The sequence below is a fragment of the Notechis scutatus genome, chromosome 1 (genome assembly GCF_049901735.1).
Source record: "Notechis scutatus isolate UNSWTSFEM ecotype Mainland chromosome 1, rNotScu1.2, whole genome shotgun sequence".
Classification (NCBI taxonomy): domain Eukaryota; kingdom Metazoa; phylum Chordata; class Lepidosauria; order Squamata; family Elapidae; genus Notechis; species Notechis scutatus.
Window position 1 is genome coordinate 231,104,807 of NC_142009.1, and position 26,730 is coordinate 231,131,536.

The 26,730-nt window shown below is 37.5% G+C and overlaps 1 protein-coding gene across 4 annotated transcripts in view; it reads left to right on the forward strand.

Annotated features, from left to right (window-relative positions):
- The window catches only part of CD6 (CD6 molecule), a 51,961-nt gene extending 26,953 nt beyond the window's left edge, over nt 1-25,008 (forward strand). Inside the window, exons 4-10 of one of the 4 annotated variants that reach the window (XM_087950598.1) lie at nt 5,122-5,199; nt 12,186-12,320; nt 13,470-13,577; nt 17,493-17,588; nt 18,966-19,073; nt 21,630-21,769; nt 22,351-25,008. In XM_087950598.1, coding sequence (XP_087806724.1) covers nt 5,122-5,199; nt 12,186-12,320; nt 13,470-13,577; nt 17,493-17,588; nt 18,966-19,073; nt 21,630-21,763 — 659 coding nt within the window. In that variant the 3' untranslated portion in view covers nt 21,764-21,769; nt 22,351-25,008. The remainder of the gene's footprint in view (nt 1-5,121; nt 5,200-12,185; nt 12,321-13,469; nt 13,578-17,492; nt 17,589-18,965; nt 19,074-21,629; nt 21,770-22,350) is intronic. The other 3 variants (XM_087950597.1, XM_026682592.2, XM_087950599.1) reach the window with 3 other exon arrangements.
- Nucleotides 25,009-26,730: the final 1,722 nt, after the last annotated feature.

Consider the following 26,730-nt stretch of genomic DNA (forward strand, 5'->3'; position numbering starts at 1 on the left):
CAACAACATAGCCAAAAAGGCATTAAGAGTTGTTAACCTAATCCTACGTTGCTTTTTCTCTGGTAATATCTCACTACTAACCAGAGCATATAAAACATTTGCTAGACCAATACTCGAATACAGTTCATCAGTCTGGAATCCTTATTACGTATGTGATATTAGCACAATTGAGAAAGTCCAGAAGTATTTCACAAGAAGAGTTCTCCACTCTTCTACTCAGTTGTAGAATACCTTATGCCACCAGACTCGAAATTCTAAAACTAGAAAACCTTGAATTACGCTGCCTTCGGTCCGACTTAAGCATGGTATATAAAATCATACATTGCAATGTCCTACCTGTCAATGAATACTTCAGCTTTAACCATAACAACACAAGAGCACACAACAGATACAAACTCAAAGTAAACCGCACCAAACTTGATTGCAGGAAATACGACTTCAGCAATAGAGTGGTCAATGTCTGGAATACTCACCCGACTCTGTAGTCTCTTCCCAAACCCCAAAAACTTTAACCTTAGACTGTCTACTATTGACCTCACCCCTTTCCTAAGAGGTCTGTAGGGGCGTGCATAAGCGCACCATCGTGCCTACCGTCCCTGTCCTATTGTTTCTCTTATTCTTTTATTTTTCTTATATGTACCCATTTCATATATTAACAACTATGTATACACTTGTACTTATTATCTTGTAAACAATTGACAAATCAAATAAATCAAATAAATAAATAAATAAATGACACCTTTGTTGTAATAAAAAAGGAACGATTAGAGAAGACACATAAAACAATCAGCGTGGTCTTCAAAGGATTAAATTCACAAGGGAAGAAGAAAACAACACATTCCCTTCCTGGATGTCCTCATCAGCACAGGAAATGGCAGCAAATTAGAAACAGATCTCTATCAAAAATTTACCCACACTAACCAAGTGCTTCACTATCAAAGTAACAATGCAACCTCCTGCAAGAGGAGCTGTGTAAGAACTTTATTCAAATGAACACAAATGCACTGGAGCAACCCAGACCACCAGCAAAAGGAAACAGATCATCACTACAACACCTTCCAACAAAATGGATACCCACACAACTTTATCAAAAAATGCCTGGCCACTCAACCCATTTCAACACAGTCAATGCAAGCTATAAAAAGGCTAACATTGTCATATGTCAAAAAATCTCAGGAACAAGTAACTAAAGCCTCCAAAATATCTTAAGTAAATCAAAAGTTCCAGTAGCCCAAGAATAAAAAACAGGAGTCATCTATAATGAAGAGTCAAAGGACAAACAGACATTAAATAAGACAGGCAGGCAAAAGACTAGCAGATTGTGTCCATGAACACCAACTAGCAGTCAGAAGATTATTTAAATTAGATTTATAGCTACTTTAATTAAAAATTAGAGGAAGATTTGTGTCAGGTTTAATATGAATTATTACAAAATGGTTTTGTGAATTTGTTTTATTCATTGGGGAAAAATAGTGGATTGTCCAATGAAGAAAAATCCTCATTTTCTGAAGTAGTGCTGAATACATTTTATTATCTGGAAGTTTCCACTAATGCTTAGGCAAAATCTTCAATTTCCTTTGTAATGCTTTTAATCTTGCTTTCTAAAACAATAGAAGATACATCTGATCTGCCCTCTGCTTAATTTAACACTTCAGATTTCAAATTAGCTTTTGTATTGGGGTTTTTATTTTTATAAGCCACCCAAAGTCAGTAGGAACAAGTTCAGTGGCCATATAAATTTTCTAAATAAATAAATACTTAGACTATCATGTCTAGATCATGTCTTCTTTCAGTATACTCTTCTAAAGACTAAAAATGTATTAGTCATTGGGCCATAACTTGTAAATCTCAGTTTCCAGATTCTTCAAATCCTTATTAAAATGTAACATTAAAACTGGACTTGGTGATATGCCTTTAGCCTGACCAGTGTAGAATAGAAGTAAATAATTAGTTCTTAAGACCTTGTACACTGTGCTTCTTTTAACACAGCCAAATACCACATTACCATCTTTGTCTAGAGCAAAAGATGGTACTCCCTCCCCTCAGAGTAAAATTGCTTCTGAAGCCATAACTGCCTTATTTTATTAACTTTGACTTTAAACCTGTTTCTCTCCATCAAGGCCAAAATAGCCTCCAGACACAGGTCAAGACTTTTATTGCATCACCCACACATTCTGAAGTACAAATGTAACACTGAGTATCATCTGCATAATGATGATATCTATGAGGTAAATCATGACAGAAAAAAAGACTCCATGAATGACTGGAACTAGACTTTATTGAGATAAGTTATAGCAACAGAATCTTGAAACCCTGACTGAGTTTTTCTCTCCCTCCCTTTTATACTAGTGAATTAGTGAGTAGTCAGTCTCAGTTTCTTTCTCACACTTTCTCTGTTTCTCAGGCAACATGTTGTTGCAACCATCATCTCAGCTTAGTTTCTCCAAGATCATCTCTATGGTCTCTGCAATACCTTACTCTAAATACGTGAACAAATTTTCCAGTGTTTTTATGTTACATAAGATAGGAGAGAGCCTGTGGCATCTCATTACTAGCCCATTACAAGGTAAACCAGGGCATGAAAGTAACACCACAGGAAGACTAGAACTGTGCATTATCAATATAGGCTATAGTAACAAAATCTTGAGAGTCTGATTGTGTTTTTTCTCCCCTTCCGCTTATACTCTAGTGAATCAGGGAGTTTTAAGCCTCTTCTCAATACTCTCTCCCTTCCCAGAACATAAAGAATGCTTCTGTTTGTTTGTTTTTTTGTTTAGTGATGGCTGCTGAATATTTGCTTCAAGGTCATCTCTCCAGGTCTCTACACCCATATAGAAGAGCTCTACAGCTTATCTAGTCCCCCCCACCTCAACTGACCATACAGAGGAATACTATAGGGTCACTCTCCCCCTTTTAAAACATCATCATCAGTAACCTACAAGAGTAGCAATGCGGGTTCAGTCCCCAACTTTCCATGCTCAGGTTTTAACCCTGACTGAAAAGGACTGTGTTCAACTTGTGAGCCACAAGGAAAATTAAATTCTTTTTACATTTATCGTATCCTAGTTGGCCTTATAGTTCTGATATTTTACTATTCAAGTTGTTAGGACTTTACATTTCTCTCTTGAATTTCATCTGGATAGCTTTGGGTCCAGGGTTCCATTTGTCAGAACTGTTTTGAATTCTGCCCTTGATTCTGCATTTTGTACTGTTAGTCACTTAGTTCTGTGTCATCTGCAAATTTGATAAATGTCCCCAGGTTGCTTTGTTTAAAGTCCAAATATAACACAAAACCTAAGACAGATCGTTGGCATTCTACTTGTGTTGATACAAGCTGATATTTATTGAGTGATACAAGCTGAGCCATGTATTGAGTTTTTGGGGATAATGGCAATTCAATCAACCGTGTCTCTTGCTAACAATAATATTGTCCATCCTGCACTTAAGGTATCTTTTCACACAATACATGCATTGTTCTGTGCATTAGTTTTGTGTCCCTGTGGCATCATTCCTGTTCAGTCGCTGAGCTGATTAGTGCTGAGTATTAGCATTAGTGTCGAGTATTTGAAATCTGAATGTCTTTGAAAGGAGGGTCCCCAGCCAGGAATCTGATTTGCTTTTTTTGGCCACATTACAGCTCTGTAGAACTTATATAGACCAACCTTTCCTTGCTTACAGAGCTACATCCACACCCCACTACTTGGCACTTAGGCTGCAGCCATGCTAGCAGGTCTTTCAAGAGGAAAGATGGCTTGACAGTTCTTAAGCCTTCAGGGGAGCTGCCAGGATTTTTTGACAGACAGTCAGACAAATGAAATGTGAAGTAATAGGGGTGTAGGAGTATAGGCAAATGATTTTCTTTACCTATAATGTGAAATGGGGTGGGTTGTTTGGGGGGTTTTTTTGGCCACTGCAGGACCAGTGAGTATCCTATCCATGCACATACTTGCTCTTTGTTTCCACGCTTCAGGTCAGCAGAATTAAAGACACAGGGAAACAGTGGGTGTATGGCTGTGCTCTTATAAACCTGAAAAGGAAAGGAAAAGAGAAGAACAAAAAAGCAGGGAAGATTAATAGAAGTAGATAGGTAAAATAAAGGCAAATGGCAAGGATTAAATTAAAAGACAGAGGCATCAATGCCACCTCTTCTGTCTGCTTACATATCAGTGCTGCATGATGGTAATTATGTTTTTTTTTTTTTTTTTTTGCTACAGCATATAATTCATACAATGAGGCTGTTTGGTTTTTCTGGCAAGGGCACTTGAGAGGCCACTTGGCAACTGTCTTGCCATCACCATCTGCAAATGTCCTAATTTGCAAATGTGTGACAGGTTAGCCAAAGTAGCTTGTTTGGAAAGTGAGAAACCTGCTATCATATTAGCTATTGTGGTCTGTAGGAGGTTTCAGCTGGCTTTGATTGGAAAGATTGTTTTTGCTCCAACTCTCTGATGTGTTTCATTCCTTTATTGATTCTGGTCTATTGATCCATACAACAATGTTCATGGTGCAAAACCCATACATGCTCTGTGATTCTGAGGCTCTGGAGTTAAGGTTTGCTTTCCCCAGGAGAATTCTGTTTCTTCTTGAAGCACACAATTATTTTAGAATATATAGTCTGGGAAAGCTAAGATTCAGCATATCTTTATTTGTCTAAATTTGAAACTGGTTGGTGAAGATGATGGAACTTGTGGAGACTGCCAAATTAATTTCTTTGATTATAGAGAGTAAACTGTGTCTACATTTATGGTTGACTGTAAACCCCTTATAGACTTTTTGAATAAAATTGAAAAAAATTCACTTATGATTTGTGGTTGTGATTAAAAAACAAACCTGAATAATAAAAAAGAGTGAACTTTCTTTTGTAATCAAGGCATAAGAGATAACTATGTAATTCGTACTTATATTCGCTGCAAAGGAAATCAGAAAATTCTTCTTTCTATTTCTTTCTATTCTTTCTTTCTGCATTTTGACTTTTTTCCACTTGTCTGCCTTTACCTCTTATTAGTTTGTGTTAGTTTTTATGCTCATTGTAAAAAATTCAATAAAAATCTGACACTGATTCACTTCTTCAGTGTTCATTGGTTTTATTTTTTATTTTTTTGTATCATTTTATAATTTCAGGCTCACTGGCTATCCAGACGCCTACAGATACAACAGAAAGAGAAACTTTGACTTCAGTCTCCCATTTACCCAGTATAAGTAAGTAGAATCTCTTTAAAGTACTTCAACTGCACACAGTGCAGTTGCTTAAATAAAGTCATTGTAGATTGCCTGCTTATGAAGAGCTTACTACATGCAAATTCACTTTGAGCAGTGTTTTTTCTTTCTTTCTCAACTATATCTTTTATCTTAGTCCCAATTCATCTTAGTGGTATAAAAGCCAGAAGCAAAATTCCAAACTGACTGACATTTGGTACTAGATTGAATCGGTGCTTCATAAGGTTTGCATTAGAATGATCCCTAGAATCATAAATGCATTTCTACAATATACAGGTTGTCCTCGACTTTCAACAGTTCATTTAGTGACCATTCAAAGTTACAACAGCACTGAAAAAGGTGACTTATGACTGTTTGTCACACAACCACTGCAGCATCCTCATGGTCATGTGATGAAAATTCAGATGCTTAGCATCTAAATTCATCTTTATGAAGGTTGCAGGGTCCCAGGGTCATGGGATCAGCTTTGGCAATCTCCTGACAAGCAAAGTCAATAGGGGAATCCAGATTCTCTTAACAACCATATTACTAACTTAACAAATACAGTGATTCGCTTAATGATTGTGGCAAGAAAATTCGTAAAATGGGGCAAAACTCACTTAACAAATGTTTCACTTAGCAACATAAATTTTAGGCTCGGTTATGGTCATAACTTGAGGACTACCTGTATTCATTTAATTGATCTGAAGGTTAAACAAGAAATAAATATAATATTAATAATTAACATTATTCAATAATCAATAATTATAACTAAAATGTTGACCTCCCACTCTATCTGTGCAAATCTAATTGTGACCCTGGCTGCCACTAAATGAGCAGCATTGAATATAAGGGTCCTGGAAAGGGAAGGGACAACTGAAAAATATGTTCCGCCCAAGGAAGAAATAAATAAATATGGGGAAAAAAGGAAAGGGAAAAAAGAGAAGAGCTCAATCTGGAGCTTCAATACTGGGGAAAGCTAAAATTTGGTTTGTTTATTATCTGTAAAATGTATTGGCCACTCATCTTACCCAGGGTAACTCTGGGTGGCTTACAATCATATATCTGATTGTATAGTTCATATCTTGATATGAAGGCAGCAGCTGAATATCTGGCTAAAGGTATTTAGCAATATATTAATGCAATAAGTGAGAAATTGTTCAACCTATGTTCTTTTTAGTGATACTTTTTCTACCAGATAGTTTTCATTAATCCATGTCCAAACAAGCATAATGTTAGATAAAAATAAAAATGAACAATTTTTGAGGAACAAAAAGCAAACTTACAGTATGTTTTTTATATTGCCCAACAGTGTAGGAGAACTTGACCTTTTGATCTTGTGTTATCCTCCCAAGTAGTGTTTCAGTTGTAATAGACACCTTTCTAAACCAAGATAAACTGAGAAATGAGTGGGGTAAACAACTTGTGTCTCTTTGGCTGCTGTGGTTTGGCTTGCCTGTTTCCAGCTGTTGAAAGTGTTTTCAGCATGGTTTGCAGGCAAAGCCTATGATGGCCAATGCATGGGAACAACTTCATATAAATGCTACTGTTTAACATACTTGCATCAGATATCAGAATGCAGATGTGTCACGGGTGCATATGATTTCATTGTGTGTCTACCATGTTAGTCTCATCATGGCTTTCTGTGGGTGCTACAGGTAGAAATACTTGTATTGTTCTATTGTGAAATTGTCTGGTCTTATTCATGGGGTCTTTCAGGACATCCTGATAAAATCAATGTTCTTTAATAATCCTCGGGTTTTTCTATAGTGTTCCACATTATTTTTCAGATAAAAGCTACTGCTACTTTTTGACTAGACTTCTGTCAAAGCATCTCCCTTACTCAACCCCATTCTTAGTCTATGTCTTCAAGGTGATGTTGGTACTTACAGATCAGGATTGTGTGCTTAGCTGGGTATGTTATTATAATAAAAGCAGTACCATAACATTTTATGGGCATCTTTTTTGACACTGTACTAGAGATCTCTTCTGAATTTTCCGTTCCCTGGATTCTCATTTAATCTGATGTTACAGAAATTGTTTTTCAGATTTTCTTTTTAAATAAAGAAAATATTTGGAGAAATTCTCATGAGTGAAAAGTAAGAGTCGTATATTTTAGATATGAGATGAAAGGGAGTAATCATTTTATTATATTAAATAGAAAATAGAGTAAAAGAGATCCGGTTTGGTCTAGTGATTAAGGCACCAGGCTAGAAAACGAGAGACCATGAGTTCAAGTCCCACCTTAACCATGAAAGCCAGCTGGGTGATCTTCCGCCGGTCACTCTCTTTCAGCCCAATTCACCTCACAGGGTTGCTGTGAAAAAAAAACAGGAGAAGAAAAATGTGTTGCATATGTTTGCTGCCTTAAATCATTTGTAAAAATAATAAAGGTGAGGTACAAAGAAACAAACAAAAATATATACCCTGTCTCTTTTCCAAAACCTCAAGGCTGATTACCTACAGATTCTGCCCTCATTTTTGTCTGCAGTAAAATCACCCTATGCAGTTGGTTTTGCAGGCAGTGGATGGCTCAGCTTCCCCATATATTTCCCAGAAAGTTTCCATAGCTAAGAGTGGACTTAAAATTTGCTTCCTCAGTCTCAATTCTGACACCTGGTAGTCCCTATCTTCCCATGCTCCAGCTAACTTGCAAAGGAAAATATATGAGAGTATTCCCACTGACTATTTTCAGATCAGGACAGCTCTGATAGAGAAGGTTTGCAATGAAAGACACAATCACCTCAGCATCCTTGGATAACTTGCAAGCTCCAAAATATCACCTAAAGGCCTTTTAAATACCTTTTAAAGCATCCTGGGATTGAAGTAGAAAAATAAAAACTTATTTTTGGAAGAGAGGTTTGGACTCTCCCCCACATATATACAGTAGGTAGTCCTCGACTTACAAAAAATCATTTAGTGACCATTCGAAGTTACAACAGCACTGAAAAAAGTGACTTATGACCACTTATCACACTTATGATGGCTGCAGCATCCCCATGGTCATGTGATTTATGTCCTTCTGACAAGCAAAGTCAACGGGGAAGCCAGATTCACTTAACAACTATATTACAAAAGGGACTTCCGGTTTGCAAGGTTTTGGCGGCGGCAGGATTCGCAATATTGCGCGATCCCTGCTGGGTCGCCGCCAAGGTTCCCCCGATCCGTTTGGATCTGGGGGATATAGCTGCCCCATAGAGGCAGCTGAAGACAGGGGGATCCGGACAGGGGCTTGGGGGTGCAGACCCCTCCCCAGCCGGCAAAACCCCTTCTCCCAAGCGGAGGAACGGCGGTCAGCAATGGCCGCCACGAAGAAATCTGCAGCCGGACAAGCAGGTGCAGGAGGGAGAAAGTTGGAAGAAATATGAAAGCTGCTTTCAACCGGGACAAGGCAAGAGAAAGTGACCTGGAATCTTGAAGGCTGCTAAGTATACATTGTTTCTAGTGAGAGTTACAAGCTGCGAATATCCTAAAAGGGAAAGTTTTTGTTTTTTTTCGTTTCACTCTCCTTCCTAACGTGGCAGCGGATGGGAAAAATCTTTTTGGCTGTGAGTGGGAAGGGAAAGGAAAAAAAAAATTGGAGCAAAATTTGAAAATAAGGAGAAGATTGCCTAGAACTTTAAAGAGTTACTAAACATCAATAAGGCTTCTAAAAGATATATTTTAAAGGGAACTTTGTGATTAAACTTTAACCCCAGAAAGAGAAAGTGAAGAAGGAGAAGGTATTTAAAAGAAACAGCTTGTTTGGATTGTTTGGTGATTTTGGAACTTTTGAGAATTATTTCTGATTAAAAGCACTTGGGTGGTTGTTTGGAAAAACTTTTTCTCTACACAATGGCATCACTTGTGGATGGACTGAAACTTGTATATCAAAAATATGAAAAAGAAAAACAAGAAGGGAAAGATGTCCTTGGCACTCTTTTTCAATTTTTAGAAATGGCGGTTTATACTTATGTAAAGCTGAATGAGCAACAGGATGGTGGGGACAAAGAAGAAGCCATCTTTGATGAACAAATAACTTTGGTCGGAGAAGGGAAAAAGAAAGAGAAAAAGGAAAAGAAGACTTTAAGATCTGGAAAACAACCCAAAAAGAGAAGAATAAGGTGAAAAGGGGACATTATGTTAGGAAACAACAGAAAGAGGGAAAGCAGAATAAAAGGGAGGTGGAGAGACAAGGGGGTAAAGAGGACAAGGAGAAGAAGAAGCAAGGGAGAAAGGAAGGGATGAGAAGCCTTAATGGTGGGGAGCAAGATGTGAAGAAGCAAAAGTTTTTTTAGAGATAATGGATAAATTTTATTGAAAAAGGGATTTAGAAAGGTACATAAGATTGCATTTTTATATTTGTATTTAGAAATAACCATAGAAAATTGGAAATAATATGTAATTTAAAATGTGATAAAATATTTAGTATAACCTAGTGAAATTTTGTTAAGAAAAAGGAGTACTGTAATGAAATATGATTTAAGATATGGGATGTGGGGTGGGGGAAATAAAGCATAAGTGTTCCCACAAAGGCATGATATTTAATTGAAATGAGTAAAATGTTTAAGATATAAATGATTGTTAATATTAATGATTAGACTATGTTATCCTAGTGAAACTTTTTGTGAAATGAGAGATTTGAAGTAGAAGAAGGAGGAACATTGTAATGAAATAATGAGCTATAATATGTGATGTGGGGGGGAATAACTGTGGAAAATAGGTGCTCCCATAAAAGTATGTGATTTAACTGAAAAGCAATGTGTTAAATGTTTAAGATATAAATGAATATCAATATTAATGAATAGATTTGTATTGGTTTTGATAATATAGTATAATTTTAGAATGTACCAGACAGAATCCCAATGAAAGTTATGTGTTTTATATTAAGTATTATAAAGATAGGGAAAGAGATAAAGGCATCATACTCCATTTAGTGTACAGGAGAAGTTTTTTTTTCAAAGAAGAAAGATAAATGGATAGCTGGAAATATAACAGACAAAGAATAATAAATATTATGATTTGAATTGAGAGGAGATAAATAAAATAAAATTGAGAAAATTTAAAAGAGAGGAGAAGCTATATAGAAAATTGAAAATGTTAATTAGATATGAAATGGTATGTAAAATGAATATGAATTTGAATTTGTGTGTGTACCAAGAGTTTTAACCCGGGACCAAGCAACTTTCAGAAAAGAGATTTTTTTTTTTTTTAAACAAGTTTTATTGATTTTCAAAACACACAAGTCATCATTATCCATTACATGTTTAAACCTTTTTCCATTATAAATTTAACAAGTCAGATAAACTATAATTCTGTTTTAAACCATTTCCATATAAACATACAAAAACCTCTTATCCAATTTCCCTTTATTTCTCTTCACTCTTATTCAATTTTATTATTATTATTTCATCTACTTCTTTCTGACTTAGTTACCATTATTCTCATTCTATATTTCTACAAGGTTTTATTAATTTTCCCCCAAAAAAACAACATAATCACACAACACACAAAACATAAAAAGATCTTTTTGGAAAGTAACTTGGACCCAGGTATCTCTCTTTTCATGGACTTCAATTATATTCAGGCTCATCTTACATATCATTACTTATTTTATTTACCATTCTAAGTCTTCTATATTAACTTCTCCTCATATTTCACTCTTCTTGATTCTATCTTAATTAATCATCTTAATTTGAGTCATTATATTTATATCTTTTGTCCATTCTCTATTATACCTTTGTCTCATTCCTTTTAAAAAGAAAGAAATTTCTCCTGAAATCACTAATCAGAGTATGATGCCTTTCTATCTCCCCACTAAATTAATCAAATTAATCTTTAAACTACCCAATCCGATTTTGCTTGGTACATTCTAACTGAATAATACATCTAAAACAATTAAATACATAGTTAAGCAATAGATTTAAATATTAAAAACAAAATACTATAATGAAAGTTTTATAATAACATCAATACCATAATCTTAATAAACTCTTTAATTAAAGTTTAATATTCTAAATCTCCCTCATATTATATTTTCAAACCAATCATTATTAACATTCCAACATTTTAATCTCTTATCAACTCTCAAGCCATTTAAATTTTCTATTTCTGATACGATACTACAATATCATCTTATGTACCTTGCAAAATCTTTTTGAAGAAATTATACTTATCCTTTATCCCTAAAAAAATTTCTTTTTCTCATTTAATTTCAAAACTTTGTAGCTTTTCTCCACCTTTTCCCTTTCTTTCTTCCCCCAACAAACCTTTCTAGCCCCCCTTCTTCTAGCCTCTGCCTTACTGGCTTCCCTTCTCTGTCGTATTCCTCTTCCCTTTTGTTTACCATCCTTATATTGATTTTGCACCTTGTTTTTCCTTTCTTAAATGTTTTTTAAATCTTAAGTCCTTTATTTCTCTTCTTTTTCCTCTTCCTTCCCTCTTGGTCGAGTTCTGAGATTTATTAAAGATGGCTTCCTCTCTTTGTTCTTCTTCTGCTGTCTTCATCTGTTGCAATGTTTGTTGATAATTAATAAGCGCCATTTCTAAAAAAGGAAGGTTTCTTTCAAACCAGCTTTACCATTTTGTTTTGCTTGCTCATAATCTTTTCTCAGTTCCTCGATAGAAGAAGCCATTATAAATCTTTTCTTTTCTTTTCTCTTACAACAGCCAGAATATTCCAAAGGAAAAATAAGACAATCCCAAAGTTCTCAGTCAGTCCAAACCAAGACAGAGTTCCCAGAGATTTTTTATGTTTTTATGTTTTGTGTTTTTGTGTATTTATGTTTTGTATGTCTTTAAAAATTAATAAAATTTGCTCAAAAAACAAACAAACAACTATATTACAAATGTAACAACTGCAGTGATTCACTAAACAAATGTGGCAAGAAATGTGGCAACATAAATTCTGGATTCAGTTGTGGTTGTAAGTCAAGGACTACCTGCACACGGCTTCAGAAAGCAGCTTTCTTCTTCCATTTTCTCATTTCTATCAATGTTTCCATTTGCAGCTTTAACAACTCCTGAAGAACCGAAAGCAACATCACCAGATCGGAACCTGCGGATCACCTGCATCATTCTGGGTTTTCTCCTTTTTCTGAGCATTGTGATTATTATCCTTCTGCTGAAAAGACAGAAGAAAAATGGTACTTTTCATGTCCTGGGGAATCACAAGTGCTGGGGGTGGCGGGGGGGGGGGAGAAGTGACTTAGAAGGAATATTTTGTTTATTCATTTGTTCGTTCGTCATATTTATATAGTTGCACATCTCACAAAATTTAATTCTGGATGTCTTACAATTAACAAAATACCTTATAGAACAGTAATCTAAAAATAAACCAAGTAAAAATATTAATATTATGATTAAAAAGCAAGGAGAGAACAACATATTAAAAGTTTCAGAACTATGGTGGGATGGGATTTTTAATGTGTCTTATTTAGAGGGCATTGCACTGGAGTAAACTGTGATCTGAAATATGAGACCGATTCTCTTTTTGCTGAAATGAAGTAATTGTGAAGGCTCCCTGCAAAGAATTCCTACAGCTAGCAAGCAACAGCATAAGCTCCGTGCTGTTATAGGTGTGCCATTTCTGAAAACCTCCATTAGGCTAGAACGGAAATTTCAATCTGCTGAAAGAATGTGCATATTTATATAGCTGCACATCTCACAAAATATAACTGATTAGCCAAGAGGCTGAGAGAGCCTTTCTACAGATCTACTCAATGCAGCCACTAGTTCTCAGGGTCCTTTATATTATCCTGTTTATGATACCTGCATGGTCGGATTTATTTGTATTGGAATATAGAGATAAAAGAAGTGGGTTTTTTTTAATGCAATACTACTTAAGATTGTGCAACACTTTGAATTTAATTGCCAAAAGATGCATTAGAGCTTATGGGAGTGTGAATGCACCCAGGCAGACCACCTTAAAGCAGCCAAGTGACATAGCTCTAATATTCCAAGAAGGGCTGCGGCTTCTTCAACATGTTGCAAACAGTCAAGTGCTCCATTCCTGCTCTAAAGCTCCAGCTGGAAATCAAAGTCAAAGTGCTGTTTAGCTGTAATCACCTTCAACCCACTAGTGTCTGGCATTTTGTCATGTGCTTTTCAACTGAAGTAGGCAGATGCGTAGCTAGTGAAGTAGCAAGTGGAATACATAGATCTGTGACAGATGTATATAACGAATAAGATCTTACTACAGACGTGTCCTCTGAAAGCAAGAAAACCTATGGGTAAAAGAAGAGATTGGGGGGCCTTTTCCCAGTGATCTTATATAGTGAGCTTTTGATTTGCAGATTGTGTTATTTCTTCTGCTCCAGTATCTGTCCCCGTCCTGATGAATCACACGGTGCAGAAGTTAACCACTGGAGGGGATGTCTCCCTCAGCCTCCACAAAACAGAAGGTACTAAAAGCTCTTGCCTGCCTGAACCCGTTCTCTTCTTATCTTTACTATCTTTCTTCTCACTTTTTTCCTTCTGTTTGCTCCCGGACAATTAATTTTTTTCCAGCTCTGATCAATTAGGCTAGAATTTCATCAGACTTGGTTGTCCATAGTGGGCTGTAGGACACCAGCAGGCAAACTAGCCAACAAACAACTTTTGAGGTTCTTGGGGGAAAATCTGTCCTTTTAAGTTACCAGTAGTATTTGTCTGGGTAGAAATCTTCACTGTTCAGCTCTATCCCCAATTCTCAGCCAAATGCTGAAAACGTGCATGTTAAATTCAAAGAATGCTTAACAGTCCTTTCTGTTAGAGTACTTTATGCATGTTTGGGAATTTTTTTTTTTGCATCAGATCAATTTTTATTTTAGTTATTAAATGTGTATGCTGCCCATCTCCCTTCACAACGTGCCTCTGGGTAGCTTGCACATTATAAAGCAAGTAAAAAATAATTAAAATATTAAAACATTAAAATTACACCGATTCAAATATTATTAAAATCAGTATTTGTTGTTTGTTTGAAGCATTGATATGGCTGCCTAACGTAGACAACATGATTCTGGAGACCAAATACAAAAACATAAGAATCAATAAATATAAAAGAACAAGGAACATTAAAAACTAACTAAAGCAAAAAAGAGCAATTAAAAGTAAAATATATTAAAAACCCTTTTGATTGGGAACTCTGTTCATTCTGATCCAAAAACCCAGAAAAAGAGGCATTGGTGAAAATGGGAGGTATACAGAAAGGTACATATTTAATCTTAAAGATACACCCTTTTAATCATCTATTTTCAATGCTGTATCCAAGGAGAAATTTGTATAAATAAAGGAAATACATTAGGAATAGATTCATGAATACAACCAAAACAACTGAGATCAAATATAAATTCAATGTCATGTCAAAAAGATTTTTACCCAACAGCAAATAAATTCATATAGGCAGGTTCTGTGAACTTTTCTTAATCAACCTCAATTACATAAATATTAACCCACAATTCCATTTGTTTATTTACAGGACTTATATGTTTACCTATCTCATACTGTGACTCTAGGAGGCTCACAACCATCTATAAAAACATGGCTAAACTGTTAAATGAATACTGTAGAGTTATATCATGCAGAATGAGATCCAGTTTAAGGCAATAGCCTAGAAACTGGGAGACTGTGAGTTTTAGTGCTGCCCTAGGCACAAAGCCAACTGGGTCTCTCTTTCAGCCCTAGGAAGCAGGCAAAAGCAAACCTCTTCTGAAATCTTGCCAAGAAAACTGCAGGGATTTGTCCAGGCACTCACCAGGAACCAACACTATCTCAGAGGCACACATGCACAGCTGTGCATACGTATACACATAATGTAGAATGTATTTGAGGATATTCTTGTGAGTACAGCATTAGTACATGGACAGGTAATGGCCAAAATAATCTGCTGAAATTACTAGTGGACAAAAAAAAATGAACAAGAAATGTTCATGAAAATGTGTGTTTTGTATCCACTGAGTTTCACTTGGATTCAGTGGGATTAAATGTTAATATACCACAAGTCTCCTTTTATTTCAACATATTAGCAGAGATAATATCACACTTAGATGACAAGCCGGTTGGTCAATTCCTATCATAATCAATGAACCAACATTTGACTGATCTAAATAAGTGCACCTGGCATCTTCAGGAAAAATGCTAAGAAAGAAAAAAAAAACCAGGAGAGATAACACCTCTGGAATATCAAATGTATATTTGCGTTGCCCTGACACATCCGCCTATGACAGTGCATAATACTGAGGAAAGGAAAAAAGAAGCCTTGCCCTTTAAGGAATAGGCAAAGTTCTTTCCTTTTGTGGATTCAAATTTCCTGGCTGGGAGAAATGCAAAATGATTTGGTCAGCTGCGTTGAAAGTCAGAATCAGTTTATTAATAGGAAGGCAGGTAAAAAGAAATCTCACAGCATTCCTAGGATTAATCTAATAAGTAGGTAAGAAAACCCCTTTCTTATACTTTTTCAGGTCCTTTGATTTGGAAGTGAAGTCTTTGATTTGTTTGTGTTGAATTCCTGTCTCTTTTCCTGGGATCTTGGTTTTATGGTCCTGATCCTTTGTAATTGCTTGTTTGCTATCATGGTTCCTTCCTGCCATGCCTTTTGGTTTGCTTTTCACAAGTTTTTTTTTTATAGCTTGCCATCTATTTGATTTCTCTGGGAAAGGATCTTAGCTAGTTTGTAGAGTTTTTTCTCTGTATCTCATGCCTGTAATTTTCTCCTTCCTTTGTTGTGAAAAGTAAGCTGGCTCCAGCTATTTTAATAGCCCTACTTGACAAAGGGTGGGGGCTGTTTTCCTAGAAGAGGGGGAATCGTAACTTCCAACAATACAATAATAAACAAAAAGTGTTAAATGACAACCCTTGATGTGAATTTAAACAGCAGCTGACAAAACAATAACAGTATATATAGCATATATAGCATATATAGCATATATAGCATATATATATATTTGTTTTCTTAAGTTTTCGTGGGTATTTATATGTATGGTATTCAGCTTTGTTCGGGTATTTTCCCACGTCATTATAGTTGTGCAACATTTCAGCAGAATCTCATCTGCCATCATCAGGCTTCTGTATTGTGTTCGTCTGTGAGTCAGACTTTCACAGCCGTTTCTGTTTTAAATTTTGTGCTAGCCTATTGCTGTGTTAGAATGGTTTTTTCTTCATCCTGATTGGTTGGGAGTCTTGGTCTGTGTTTATTGGTCTTGGAGCTTGCTGTGTTCTGCTTGATTGGTGTTTCTAATATATTCTGTCTGTTTTGTAGCTTTTTTTTGTCTTGATTGGCTGGCAACATTGTGTTCCTGTATTGGAGGCTTTTAGTGTGGCTTGACTTTGAGTAAACAGACGGCTATCATTTATTAGGAAGCTAGGTTTCATCTGGGTGCCTGGTTGAGGTGTGTTTGAGCTAGAGGTATTGGGGGGGGTGTCTGTTTGTGCCCAGGTGGCACAGCAGTAGGCTAGCACCAAATTTAAAACAGGAATGGCTGTGAAAGTCTGACTCACAGACGAACACAACACAGAAGCCTGACGATGTCAGATGAGATTCTGCTGAAATGTTGCTACAACTTTAAAAGCACAACTATAATGACGTGGGAAAATACCCGAACAAAGCTGAATACCATACATGTAAGTACCCGCAAAAACTTAAGAAAACACACACACACACATATATATATGCATATATAAAATCCCTTCTAGCCATCATAAAAATCATAAAAGTGCTTAACGCTAAAAAGAAAATCCTTGATAATCCAACTAGCTTTTTTCTCTTGAAATCTATGTTTCTCAATATTGATAAATTCCTTTAAATGAATTAGTTTTATGAGCGCGTCCAAGGGCCATCCATGATAATGTTTGGTAATTACATGTAGTCCTTGACTTACAACAGTTCATTTAGTGGCTGTTCAAAGTTACAATGGCACTGAAAAAAGTGCCTTATTTTTTCACACTGTAGCATCCCCATAGTCACATGCTCAAATTCTTGGCAACTAACTTATATTTACGACGGTTGCAAGGTCCTGGCCTCACATGATCAACTTTTGCGGCCTTCTGACAAGCAAAGACAATGGGGAAGTCAGATTCACTTAACAACTTAACAACTGCAGTGATTCACTTAACAACTGTGCCAAGAAAGGTCATTAAATGGGGCCAAATTCACTTAAGAAATGTTTCACTTAGCAACATAAATTTTTGACTACCTGCATAATGAAGATTTGTTTTGAAATTGCGACTCCAGTCTTTTAAAGAGCCAGTCCTACACCATAGCAGAGTATTTTAGGTGCTGCCTTTTCTAAACTCTGCTGGTTTCCTCAGACAATTGTTTCTCTTCTCTCTTCCATAAACAGACGTGACCCCTTCAGCAGCCCATGAAGACTCTGATTCTGATTATGAAGACTATGATTTCAGCAAGAAGCCCCCTGTGCCTCTCTCTAATTTCTATAGTGAGCAACCCCCCTTGGCTATCTTTCTCCCCAGTTTATATGCACCTGAATGTTGTGTTATTCCAAAGACTGAGGCAGTCTGTAAGATCCTTTTTCTTCAAAACTCAGGGTCAACCTTCATTGTAGTTCCTATGATGAAAAAGAACCAAGGAAGGATTTCTATTAAAATTGTACCGAGCTACAAAAAGTATTTTTCCTTCAAACCTGAAGGTGTTCTTCCTGGGTTTAGGGGAAAAAAGGCCTTCTTTCCCAAGATAATTACTTCTTCCCCAGACCTTTATTTTAACCCCAATCTTGGGTACACATAGTCAGAGCAACACATGTAAAATGGCCTTATTTCCTGGCAATTATACAACTGTCTTTAAGACACATTTTAGACATCAGTCAATAATGATGCAGAAATTATACCTAAATATAATAATCAGACATCTCCATTCTGAGATGGCCTGCTATTTCCAGTACTAATTGTGAGCATTCTGTCTGATAAGCAATCCATTAACCAAACAGTAAGACTTGCTGCAGAAATGGCAGTGTTTCATTAGGTTCTGTTCTGTTGCATGGATCAAAAGTGTGCAGTTATTAAGGAAAATACCCAGCATGCCCTGCCTTCACCCATATAGAGTAACCAAAACTCTTAGTGGAATAGGGGATTTGATGCCTAGCCAGCATGATGAGCACCATAAACAGATCTTCTATTTTTATTTATAGATAGAGAAACTGAAGGAGCATGACAAGACACTCCCTTCTGGCCAGCAGATCTCTTTGTTCATCTGCTGATATCACACCCAGCCCAAAGTGACCTAGATTCTAGACTTGTCCAGTCAAATTCAGTTCTTTATTTATTCATTCACACCAAATAGACAGAATCTTGCCAGACTAAATCTATCCTACCCTAACACTAATGGATGTACCCTAGGAGAGTCTATGAAGGGACTACCCTAAATCTCTTCCTTTCTCTACAATCCCACTCCAAGCTATGTTGTCCCTTGTCTTTCCCCCCTTTTTGGAATGTGCTCCCTCCTTTCTGCACAATTGTCACTTCACTGTAGTCCATCACAACATCACCCTTAGCAGACAAAATCCATTACATCTCACCAGAAAAGAAAAATTCTGATAGAATGGCGATTCCTTGCAAATGCTGCAGATTGACAAGTGTTATCAGAAATCTGATATATTTAAAGATCTACAGCAGCCTGATGTTAAACAGGGTTTTAATTGTACAATCACAAGGCTTGAGCAATAGCTCATTTCCTGAAAGTGATATTATCTCCCTGCATTAAAACTTCTAAGGAAATAAGCAAGGGTGTGACGACCCAATTCTTCTCTCCCCGCAAGGTCTATTTCTAAGAGTTTAATGGACTATTGCTCTGTTTTCAGCTTCTTTTCACTACCAAGTAACTGGTGACCAAGTTTCACCACCTCACAACTTCCCCAAACTGACAACGCGCCAGGAGACCAAACGTCCCAAGGATTATCGACAACAGGGTGAGAGCCCTTTTTTATCTTTTTGTACCATATCCAGTTCTTCTTGACTGTTACTATATCCAGATATCTTTCCACATCTTATACCCTCTGGGATAGATGAGGATCCATTGGTTGTTTTTTTAGCACCGGGCCAGTTTAGCTAGTTCCAAGATCCTAGATTATTTTTTATTATTCTTTTTTCCTTCTCTGTTGTACGAAGTATTTGGCAGGACAATGTTTTTTCCAATCCATAGCACCTTGGGATGGAACAATGATTTCCATCCCTTGTATTCATTATTTCAAATTGGCAGAAGTGGTGGTGGTGGGAATTCTTATAGATTACCTTCTAATAGTATTTGAGAGTTTGAGAAGTGGAAACAATAGCTGTGTAAAACTGTCCTTTAGCAGCTTGGTTCAGATTCTGATATAACATTTGGGATAACCTATGCTGTGGTGTTATTACTATCTTATACTGTTATCTATGTTTCCCAGTCTTTGCCATTCAGATACATTAAGAAACTGAAGCTCACCCAATTTCCCAGCTTTTAACTATATTATTGCCTGAAACTGCAGTCTACATAATCCAAACATGTATCTGAAAGACACAAGATTGGGAATGCTGATACGGGTTTCCCCATCTCCCACCTGCTGTCTAGCACATCATTTCCCAATAAAAATAGATCTCACATGCAATAGTTAAAGGTATCAAATAAGGTACTAATACCACTCTACAAAGCCTTAGTAAGACCACACCTAGAGTACTGCATCCAGTTTTGGTCACTACATGATAAAAAAGATGTTGAGACTCTAGAACGAATACAGAGAAGAGGAACCAGGACGATTAGGGGACTGGAAGCTAAAACATATGAAGAACGGTTACAGGAACAGGGCTTGGCTAGTCTAGTAAAGAGAAAGACCAGGGGAGACATGATAGCGGTCTTCCAATATTTGAGGGGCTGCCACAGGGAGGAAGGGGTCAAGCTATTTTCTAAAGCACCAGTAGGCCAGACAAGGAATAATGGATGGAAACTGAACAAGGAGAGATTTAACCTGGAAATAAGGAGAAACTTTCTGAGAAACTTTCAACCAATGGAACAGCTTGCCCTCAGAAGTTGTGGGAGCTCCATCAGTTGAGACCTTCAAGAAGAGATTGGAGTGCCATTTGTCAGAAATGATGTAGGGTCTCCCGCTTGGGCAAGGGGTTGGACTAGATGACCTATAAGATCCCTTCCAACTCTGATTATCTGTTAAGGTTTTAGGGGGTTTTAGGGACAATTTTTTAAAAAAGGCTTCCAAAGATTGCTAAAGCCCCTGACTTCATTATTTGGGGTTTCAGGTTTGGGGTGGGGGAGGAAATGATTTTTCCATTTTAACTATGTATGAATAATCTCAGCCAAGTAGGTACTAGTAACTCTTTTGTCAAGAGAAAGCACGTAAAGACAAATAACAAGCTATGCAGATGCTGGCTTTCCTTTTTTTTATAGACAACTAGCAGAAATCCTTGTATGTGTACCCCACCCCCTCCATTTTTATGTCCCAGGAACAATAACCAGTCATTATTCTCTTGTCATTGAGCATACTCAGGCTTCATTCAGCTGATTTGCCCTGTCAAATAAAATCCTCATTTGATGCAATAAGTATTAGATGTTAGATGCAACTATCAATGGATATTAATCATGGTGGTTATATATTGCATCAATATCTGAGGAAGTATACCTCTCAATGAAAATTCCCAAGAGGATGGCCATGACTAAAATAGCTGTTGTTGTTTTCCATTTCCTCCTCCACACTTTAGTCTATCATCTCTACATTCACTCCCCTATTTTTAAGACTATAAAAATGCAACTAAACTCTTGGAAGATGAATGTGCAAGAGACTTCTTGAAATTAGTGCCCTCCCAGTGTTTGGGACTTTAGCTGCCATATGGGATTGAAATTATGGAAAATGAAGTCCAATATATCAGGAGAAAACTAGTTTGGGACAAGGTGTAAAAAAACACAAATAAATTAATATTCATCCCTTCCACACACATTTATGGGCTATGGTTTATGGGCATCACACCCCTGTATTCCCACATGACTATTATTTTTGGAGAAGCCTCTACAATAATAATAAACTTCTGGCTTAGTGCTCCAAATAAAGTATAGTATTGCATCATTTTCTAGGGAGTTTACTTATAAGAATTCCTTTTGTTTTTCTTGCCACATGGATCCTGAATTTTTCTCCTCCCTCCTGAAATCAAGGAACAGTGTCTCTTTGCTGCTCTTATTCTACTCTCTCAGATGTATCTGAGGAGCAGTTTTGTAGCATCTCCCACACAATGGTTATTGTTTTTCCTTGCTACCAAATAAATGGGCTCTAATGAAGAATGTTGGTCAGATCACAGGTGGTGGTGGTTGTTGTTGCAATCTCCTATTGTTGTTGCAATCTTCCACCAGCTGGAGGAACATTGGTCAAAATCATAGAGTACTTTAGCAGCCACTGGGCATCACTCATGGGACACAGCATGGGTGCTTCAGAAGGGCAGAAAGTGTAGCTCTGTGATTCCATTCAAAGACTCGGGGTTTTCTCCAACAGATCTTACAGCTGAAGACAGTGATAGCACCTCTTCTGGAGATGCAGATTGGTATGAGAATATCCACAAACCGCAGCAACACGTGGAGCAACAAGGAGAGGAACCCTCCTTTGCAGGTGAAGAATGGATGTCTTAAAAGCAGGTGCATAGCCTTTAATTAGTCAATTAGTGTGTTGTTAATAAAAGATATTGCAAAGTAAAATACCATATATATGGTGGTATTTTACTTTGCAATATCTATCTAGATATCTCTCTACATGTACATGTACATGTACATCTCTATATCTATATCTATATATATCTACATCTACATCCATCTATCTATGTATATTTATCTATAACTATATATCTATATCTATCTATATCTATATATTTGTATCTATATCTATAATCTGTTGTCATCCTCATGTAAGCATAGGTCCTTCATGTTGCAGTCCGCTGGGTGAAATATCCTTTAAAGCAGCTTTGCCCTCTTGTCTCCCTCCAGATGTGCTGGGGTTAGAATTCAAGGAATTCTAGTTCAATGGGAAAGGCTGTTCAGGAAGGGCTTGTCAGAGCATTCATCTCTCATAGCAATACTTTTCTCCCATTCATTCCAAAAGATTACGGCTATATAATTAGATCACCAGATTTCTCAGCTAATCTCCTAACCATATTCTGCAATACTGCCTTTTGGTTCTTGGATCCTGAGCTGATTATTCTTCTCTCCTTTTTTTGCTTCAGGCTTAACAGTTTTTGCCAAACCTTGGTCAAACAGCTTGACTGGCTCTGGAAATGATTCATTAGATAGCAGTGAACATCATAACATGTGATCCTAAGGCCCTGGGCTGCTGAAAGGAGACAGCTTCATGCCTGGTCTCTTCTACAAAAATGGCCAAGGTTGGCAACAATATCCTGAGAACTGAGAGAGACCATTTCCCACATTTTCAGCCTTGAGGACTCAGCATTGAAGAAATAGACCAGAGGATCTCAGGATCTTCAGCAATTGCAAAGACGCATCAATGACCATTTCCCTCCCTGGTTCAATGAGAAATATGCCACCCTTATAAAGACACATATTTCTATCCTACCCTACCATGGGAGAACTCTGTGGGGGGTTAGGATTAGCACTGAACTCTGGATTTGATTCCCTTTATTTGATTTTGTTTTGTCACACAGTGAGGTGCCATCAAACCAAGATGCCATTTCAAAATACTAGCTAACACAAATGAGCAGAATGATCCAGCCACATCACCTTGTTAGGATGTTGCTGCCACCTTTTCAGGACCTCTCTTCCAGGAACCAAGAGGCCAGTTTTGTCTTTGAGGAAATTGTTAGCTTAAAGGCCTGAGACTGCTTAGTGTTTTTTTGGGAAGCAATGGGATTCTCTCATGGATGAAATTAGATGCCAATACTGCTTCTCTCTCTTAAAAGATTCTAAAAGGACGGTGTAGGTTTTTAATATTGAAGGCCTAAGCTATGAAATGCTAAATGTGTGGCAGAAACTGCCAAGCCATTCAAATTATGTGCATATGTGCATGAAAAATTGCACTGCCTTGTATTTACTATGTATGGGCTGTTATCTTCCCACATTTTCCAATTTTCTAATCACCAAAAAAAAAAAAAAAAAAGAAGGGAAAGATTAAGGAAATCTATACTTAAGCACCTCATGGTGATCAATGAAGAAGGCCTAAGCCAGGGGTATCCAAACTTGGCAACTTTTAAGACTTGCAGACTTCAATTTCAACATAGCTAGAAATTCTGAGTGTTTGAAGTCCACAAGTCTTAAAGTTGCCAAGTTTGGATACCCCTGGCCTAGGATGTTTCCAAATCGAGTTTGTGCATCTGTGAGAGAGGCAGAGCAAGTGTATCACTAGGTTTCCCCATTTGTAAAAGGTAAGGGAGAGATCCAGACACCAACTCTCCTATATTTCCTCACCACTTGTTCTACTAAGGAGGGAGATACAGGTTGTTTAGACCATCTTTTTTTTATTGGTAACTCCTCTCAGCTTGGAAATGTCCTAAGTGACCCATCAAACAAGACTAGGGCGACCATGTATCATCTACAAAATCTAGAAAAACCACTAAATGACAGCAAAGAGACAATTTTATGTTTCTTTGCTGCCATTTTAGTGTCATGGATTATTGCAGACAGAATGTAATTTGTCTGGCTTTAGCCTAGTATCTTATCTGCTGTGTAACCTTTGCAATTATGGCTTGGAAAGGATGGTTTATACTTAGATGTACTGCAAGAACTAGCCTACCTTGGTTAATTCAGTAAGCCGTATTTAGACCGATTACGACTTGGTATGCCATGCCAAAGTAATTATAGTATGGAAAACTTTCTTTTTGTTCTTGTGTACAGGAAATGGGTAGTGATGTTCAGCCCCTTCAGAGCAAGATTAATGTTTTTCTCTGGGATGCCTCTGAGATGTGTGTAGCTCTGTGATTTAATGAGCTGGAAGTAGGACAAAACACTGTTCAAAAAGCATTTGTTTGAATGTCAAGTGTGAAGCCTCTCAGAACAGAGTAAGGTGCACAGTTGCTAGAACAGGAAGACTCTAACAATATAAGCATAATATATATACGGGTATATATATCTAAAGGAAACTGTATGTAGTCTTATTACTCATTCTCAGAGTATGAGCAGCATTGCTGCATTCATGTAATTATCTCACTAGAGAAAGAGAGAAAGCTTTGCCTTGGGTTTGGGCATCTTTTTTTAAATATCCTTTGCAGATTTTGCAAGTGGAGAAGACACTGAGACCTCAAATTGAATGTTGCAATATGATTGGCACCTGGGTTCATTCTATTTGCTTATCCCTAATTACATTTTTCCTGATCTCACCCTAGCTTTTTTTTATTATGAAGCATGCTTTTTCTTCATTGCATTGATCTGAACACTCCTGCAATAAGATGCCTATGCATGTTGATTATGCACTATAAAGTTGGCATTGACTTTTAGCAACAACATAGGCAGATTTTTTTTTCATGCTGATCTGTCCCTAACCTGTTGCTTCAGGTCTTCCACCAGTGTACCCATCCCCACTATAAAAAATCCATCCACAATACTCAGGGGTGGCCTTCAAAAATTTTAGCAATGGGTTCTCTGCCTGGTTGCTGGGTGGGCAAGGCCATGGTGAGCATGGCCTAGTCGGCCTCCTGAACCACCATGGGGAGGGGGTGTTTTTGCCCTCCCCGGGCTCTGGAAGCTTTCCTTGAGCCTCTGGGAGGGTGAACACGGCCTCCCCGAGCTCGGGAGGCTCTCTGGAAGCCAGAAATGGGCCCATTTCCAGCTTTCCCAAACTTCCAGGAGGCCCATTTTTTGCCCTCCCCAAGCCTTCATGCGTGCCCTGCACTTCTCTGCATCCAAAACGGGCCACGTGGGGACTCCTGGGAGGGGTGGGACGGGGTGGGCAGGGCCAGCCAGGAGTGGGATTTGAGGATTCTCTGAACCGTGCAGAATCTTAGCTAGAGGGTCTCCTGAACCCCTACAAACCCCCAGCAGCCCACCCCTGACAATACTTCTAGTCATTGCCTTCTTTTCTGTTCCACTTTTCTCAGTATTCCCAGCATCAAAGAACTGGGTTTCTGCATAAAGTGTCCAAAGTAGGATAATTTGAGCCTGGTCATCAGTGCTTTAAATGAGAACTATGGGCTGATTTGCTAAATGATCCAATTGTTGGTTTCCTTAGCTGTTCACAGTGTTTTCAAAAATCAGTTTCAATACCTAGTTCAAAAGTGTCAATACTGTTTCCATTAAAATCTGGGCTATGCATTAGCATGGCAGTATTCTTTTCAGGATCAATTGCTCATAAACAGAATAAAGGACAGACAAGCAGCATGATCTCCTACAGTAATAGTTCTGGTGCTTCTAGATAACTCCCTTGATGCCTAATAGCTCCATACAGCAAATAACATTCAAATACATATACATACACACATACATATACTGGACAAAACAAAACAAAGTACTGGCATATTTATTTCCACCAATACCTTTTAGCATCCCAACATTCTGGCTGCTAAGTCAGTTTCTGGGCAAAGAGGTAGTTTAGGATTGGCCATCTCCTTCACTGATGCCATTTTTTGTCTAGACAAGTCTCTTATGGCAGCCATTTTGTGTGCCCATCCCCTGCATGCTGTCAAACTGCCCACCAGCCCAAAAGCAGTTAGTCCGATCTGGGATGCATGAAGTTCTCTGATGTCTTCCTTGTGGTCTTCTTAGAAGCTACTATGGGAAACAGGATAGTAGACTTGAGAAGCCTTTGATCTGACCTAGTCATCTTTTTCCTATTTTTTTCCCCAATATAAATGATAAGGGATTATAAATGATTGGCAGGAAGAGTTACTTCAAAGGAAAGGAATGTTCAGTAACACCAAAAGATTGAATGAAGACAGGGAGTGAATATTGAGTCAGTAGACATCTATATAGTTTTTCAATACCAACACCCAAAAGGGAGCTGAATATTTTACCACCCAGCAGAAGTGCTGTGGTCTCATACAGAATAATAATATGCACATCACCTCTCAACTGCAACTTATTTATATTGAGGGTCACCTTTTCCCTCTACAGAGAGAGAAAGAATCTCTACCAGTTAAGCCCTTTGAGTTGATACCTAAAAAAAGATTTGTACAATTCAGAGGAAACCAATCCGAATGTTGTACAATAATTCAATGGAGAAAACTGAACAAAACAGTCTTTGGGGCTCAAAACAGTTCTCCCCTGCCTGGAGTTTAACAATCCCCACAGAGGGAGTTAGAACGTGTTGGCAATTTAGGATTTTAGACATGACTCTGGAATACCAATTTAGTGTACTTGGAACAACTCCACCTTGAATAAAATTCAGGGTCTATTTTGTTGGCTTCTTTGGTGTTTTGGATTTGGGAACAAAAGGTACCTTGATGAAGAAAACAAACCAATACTGGGGGGTGGAGATGATTGCATTAAAGAGTTTTAGAAAGATGCTTTGTTCATCTTCCCTTGTGTGCTCCAAAGCAACTGTAGAAAGTTAGCACCCACCCCTCTCCTAGAAGAATGAAATATTCTAGGAAATATTAAAAAGGCAGAATATTCTACCTCCTTGGATGAGAAAAGGTGAAACATGCTCTTGGAAAGCAGCC